The sequence below is a fragment of the Triticum urartu genome, chromosome 5A, assembly GCF_056163025.1.
Source record: "Triticum urartu cultivar PI428250 chromosome 5A, HENAU_Tu73, whole genome shotgun sequence".
NCBI lineage: Eukaryota > Viridiplantae > Streptophyta > Magnoliopsida > Poales > Poaceae > Triticum > Triticum urartu.
In genome coordinates, this window is record NC_141877.1 from 82,672,225 (window position 1) to 82,677,762 (window position 5,538).

The 5,538-nt window shown below is 43.5% G+C and overlaps 1 protein-coding gene across 1 annotated transcript; it reads right to left on the reverse strand.

The window, feature by feature from the left end:
- Nucleotides 1–1,090: 1,090 nt before the first annotated feature.
- On the reverse strand, nt 1,091–4,781 carry LOC125507961 (Cysteine proteinases superfamily protein). Its single transcript, XM_048672504.2, has 2 exons — nt 4,447–4,781; nt 1,091–2,139 (listed from the first exon to the last, which is right to left on the reverse strand). The coding sequence occupies exons 1-2, from the start codon at nt 4,551–4,553 to the stop codon at nt 1,275–1,277; spliced, it is 972 nt and encodes a 323-aa protein (XP_048528461.2). The 5' UTR covers nt 4,554–4,781; the 3' UTR covers nt 1,091–1,274.
- Between the last annotated feature and the right edge of the window lie 757 nt (nt 4,782–5,538).

The following is a 5,538-nucleotide window of genomic DNA, read 5'->3' on the forward strand; positions in this document are numbered from 1 at the left end:
GGAAATAACCATCGAAATTGATGCAAAGACTAAAATTTGATGCATAGTCAATTGTTTCTGCACATGAACAGAACGATATTAATGCTAGGTTAACAAGCAAAAATCGCTAGCAGAACAAAAGCCCTAGAACAAACACTAGCAATAATATCAACTATCTAAAAGGAAATACAAGTGCGCACCATCTAAACCGTGAGATTAACGACTTTCAGAGAGAAGGGTTGGGGGTTTTACAGTGGGTTTCAGAGTTTCAGAGATGCTTATTGTAGACAGGGGGTGGGTCTCCCTCCGCGCGGCGACGAGGCACCATGGTTTAGCTCGCTTCGTCGGCGAACCCGCGGGCCGTCGTCGCTCCATCGGCGTATGGCTCCGTCAGCGGTGACGAAACCCTAGCCGATCACCTCCCACGATCGCCTCCCCTTTCTTTCCTTAGACGGTGATATGAATTCTGGGGAGAAGCCGAGCCGTCCTGAATGGGCAGGGGGAAATATGCAAAACTACGCCGTGGCCGGTCGCTTCTTTCTTTTTAGGAAAGTGGTCGCGCTCGCTTCTTTATGAAATGGACGTGTCCTGTACAGGTGGCGAGTTAAATCGTTTTTTGGGTTAAATACGTCCACGCTCACTTCTTTATGAAATGGACGTGTCATGTACAGGTGGCGAGTCAAACTGTTTTTTGGGTCAAATACGTCCACGTGTGCAAAATACGAGCTGATATGATACGAGTTACCGTACGCTAGTCCAGTAACCGTAACTTCATGTGACCAAACTAAACCCTAGAGACAGTTACCGTAGATGTAATTTTATCAAGATACGGACATGTATGTTCGGAATTTTTAAACTACTTTTCACAATTTTACTGTTTGTCCAGGATCATGCATATGATTTCCCAGGAGCCAAGATACTGTCCCCGCCGATCTATGATTTCTGATTGCAGCAAACTGAACCAAATAGAAGCTGGTAATTAGCTACCAACCCAAAGTAACGATGACAATGCTGATTGCCTTTGCCTTTCTATAACTATAAGTAAGCAAACAAGAAGTACAGAGGCAAATGCATATCAGTAATTTATAGGAAGGAAACATACTATAGCTGATGAGAAGAGTCAACACAGTACGCAGCCACAGCAAAATAAGTAAACAAAACCGTTTTACAGGCAAAATTGTTTGGGAAGTAAAATCCCATTTAAACATATTCTATGATTTGGTACACTCAACCAGAGAATGACCAGAAAGACTTCTCATGGATAAACACATGCCAAGTACATTTGGTTTCCTGCCTCAAGATAACTCAGTGGGTATCACCGAGTTGTAGTGCTCGCCGAGGCCATAGGCATGCCTGTGGTAGGAAAGCCTGATGCTAGGGTCACCTCCTGGTCCTGACTTGTTGTATTCTTTGCCCATTTCTACATCCGGAAAGGAGCCAGAGTATACGACAATGTGCTTCTTTAGGCAGTGTGTCAGAGCACCAAGCTCGAGTTGCCCACCCCAAGCAGCGGTGGACTCCATCTCCTCGCAGTACTTTTCAAAGCTCTCCGAGGGGTCTGGTCCAGATTCGGCTTTGCCCTCCGATAGGAAAAATGGGAGGAAATCTGCGGCATGCTCTCTCATATACTTGGCTGTCATTTGCCGTAGCTCCTGGTGATTGTACTGTGTAGTGCCCTTGGAATGGAGTGACAGCTGGTTCTCGATAGCACGGTACAAGCAATGGCCGTCTGGCTTTATCTCATGAATGGTCAGCCCCAAGGGCTCAAGCCTCCTTCCAAGTTTCCCGTCTTCTAACATGCGATCACTGACAAGATTGGTTTGTTCTTCTTGAATTCGCTGCTCTCGAGCAGCTTCTTCCTTTGCCTTTTTCTCTCGCCGTTTTGCAGCCTTCCCCGGCTTCGCAGAATCTGCATTGCTAGAAACAGAAACGCCAGCTATGGCCTTCACCAATGTGTCGAGGTTCCCCTTTTCAGAGCTTTCTGCGGGTTTGTACCCAAAAGTAGCAAGCTCTGCAGCATGTTTCGCCTCTAATGCAGCTGAGAGGCGCGATATCTCTTCCTCGACCTGCTTTTTCTTGGCCTTCTGCTCAGCTTTGCTGCCTTTGGCAGCTGCTTTCTTCAGACTTGTTTCCTTATCCTGGAGTTTGGATTTCTCCTTCCTGTTACATATATAAAAAGTAATCGTTCTTAGACATACCAGGAAAATAAATTAAGGATGAGACGTGAGCTACACAAGCACAATTTAACAATGAAAACAAAGTAACAAATGAATCACATTTATTTATTCATTGTTGACATGTTTCAATTTTCAACAGATTAACTAAAGCTAAGCCAAGAACTCTTACAAGTGCTCACCCTAATAACAAAATCATCCATCATCCTTCAAATTAGTTGGTTTAAAATAAGACAGTTGATGGCAAATAACTTACATGATATTATCTCAAATTTAGAATTTGGACAGAATTAACTATTGTATTTCAACACATGAAATATTCCACTGTCAAAGCAATCTGGGTAGTCCTGTACAGAAACGAATGTTACTACTGTTAAGTCGCAGTCACCCTAGCAGCAAGGCACACTGGTCTATGACATACTGCAGCATATACCGGATACACCTAAAGAGGGAGAAACTTGCACTGTATGGCTGCATTTAACTAAAACTTCACCCTATTAAATGAGAACGCTTATAGTAGGGCACTAGGCATCATTCATTAATCATCAATCAATGAAGGAACTCCTAGATACCTGAAACATGTATCTGGTGTATGTTTCCTGTGAAAAGCCCTTAACAGATAAAATATAGCGTTTCATTTATTACATGAAAGACATAGTAGTCAGGCTTCCATCGCAAGCCTTATGTGCAACTTACATGCACTGCACTGTTGTACTGGTGACCTATTTTCATGTGTTAATGAGAGTTTTAGTTCAAGTAGCGTAAGAGGAATTATTGCCATCTAGGTGCAGGGAAACATGTGATCTCAACTTCGCTCGATAATTCAATGCAACTCTGATAGGGAAACTAGTACGGTTAAGATAATGCGCCAACATGCTGCACCTGTCCATAGCACGTGACAGGCTCTCAACCGTTGATCGGTCATGCAAAACCGGGCGTATTGGTTTCCAAAAAGGTAGTGTAGAAACACATATAATCACAATGCGTTGGTAACCTAATGAGATGCTCTATGGAACTGTGAACTTGCTCGCTCAGAAGCAAAACCCAAGATAGTAGTAAATATGAAAATGTCATCTTTCTCAGCTTCTCTTATTCCAGGGACAAACAAAAACGACAAATTTATAATGAACTGATCAAAGTTGTGAACTAAAACCCTGATAAATTATATCTTCGTTTTCTCACAGGCAGGACCAATAATAATCACTAAACACATGGCTCGGACCATTGCAACCTCCTAATTCAACAAGAGCAGCATGCATCTCGCACAAAGCCAACGAGCAAGCTTAATTAAGATTAACCAAATCCACATGTCAGCTAAATGCCTAAACGCTTAGAACCAGAACAAAGTCAGGGAGGCTAACTGATGCCTCAAGATGACCTCCTCGAAACACTACTGCTAAGTGCTAAGTGTAGAGTAAATTATCCGAGTGTTAGTACTGCTAAGTTGCAGTCACCCTAGCAGCAAGGCACACTGGTCTATGACATTAGTGTATATACAAATAGATCTAAACAAGAATAAACTTCCATTGTACGGCTATATTTAACTAAAACTTCACTATGTGAAACGAGGATGCTAATATTGGGCATTAGGCATCATTCATTAATCAGAAGGACATAAAAGATACCTTCAACATGTAGCCAGTCGCTAAACAGATCAAATTTAGCGTTTCAATTATTACATGAAAGACATAAAAGTCAGGCTTACATCACTTGCATGCCTTATGTGCAACTTATATGCACTGTTGTACAGGTGACCTATTTTCATGTGTTAATGAGAGTTTTAGTTCAAGTAGCCTAAGAGGAATTATAGCCATCTAGGAACAGGGACACATGTTATCTCAACTTCCCAAGATAATTCAATGCAACACTGATAGAAAACTAGAAAAAACAGTGTAGAAACACATATAATCAAAATGCCTTAGTAACATAATAAGATGCTAGCTCTGCAAACTGTGAACTTGCTCGCTCAGAAGCAAAACCCAAGATTACTAGTGGTTAAGATGAAAGTGTCATCTTTCTCAGCTTCTCTTATTCCAGGGACAAACTTAAACAACAAATCTAATGAACTAATATAAGTTATGAGAAAAATTAATCTTTGTTTCCTCACAGGCACGACCAGAATTATCACTAAACGCATGGCTAGGACCATCGCAGCCTCGTAAATCAACAAGACCAACGCGCATCTCGCACAAAACCAGCGAACAAGCTTACTAGTTAGCGATTAACAAATCGACATCCCAGCTAAAATAGAGCCTAAAGCGCTAAGAAACAGAGCAAGGTCAGGGAGGCTAACCTATGCCTCGAGATGACCTCCTCAAGCGTCTCCGTCTCCCGCTCCGGGACCGCCTTCTCCTCCGTCGCGGCGGCGGCACCGGCTTCTGCGGCTAGGGTTTCGTCCATCGGCTTGGCGCGGGCCTAGCCGGCTAGGGCTGCCTTACCAGCGAGAGGAACCGCGTCCGGGTGGATGGGTGGGAGGAGGAAGAGTTCCCTCGGCCCGAGATAGCAGGCAGGCTCCGGCGGGAGGAGGAGGGTTTTCGGCGGCGCGAGACTCCGGCCAGGACGAAGAGCTGGGGAGCCAAAGGTGGGTTAACTTTGGGGGCCCAGGTCCGGAAGCTACGCGATATTTGGACACGACGATAGACTAAGGCGCGGTCGTGTGCGCTGGAAACCTAACTGACGCTCAAACTCTTCATAAGCGGAAATTTTCTCAGTTCCACCGGCCCCGGCCGCAATAGCCATCAACATGGCAGTATGGGTATGAGTAACGTGTGCCTAAACCCGCAACCGTCTCAATATTTCTGTCTAAATTTATATACGTACAGTACCCGCATCCCGAGTTTTAAAAATACCCATCTTAATATTTATATTTCAGCATGTTCAAAGTTGACTAACAATCATCAAGACATTCAAATATGCATTCGTACATCATACACATTCGCCAATAGACCAATCATCAACACATTCATGCATCATAGAAATTCAAAAAAAGTGTGAAGTATGGAGTGCAAAATTATTCACCAAATTAGACACTTGTCATTGGCGGAGCACATGCGTTTCTTGTAGGAGTAGCCGAACCGGGGTTGGAAAAAGTGCTAGGCATAAGCAAGGCGGTTGACCTTCGCCTAGCGCCTAAGTGGTGCTTAAATGCCCTAGGCACAACCTAGGCGAACATATAATTTTGATTGCCAGGTTGTATTTGGGATATTATATGTATATTGGTTTCGATTTAGAGATTGTAAATGAGTAAACTATCAACCGTTGTGATTGAAAGATAGCCAATTTGGTCTGTCGGTGCAATATGAATAATTTCTTTCTTGCCATGCCTAGATTTTTGCTTATGCCCTAGGCGAAGCGTTTGGTAATTGCCTAACGACTAAGCATTCCT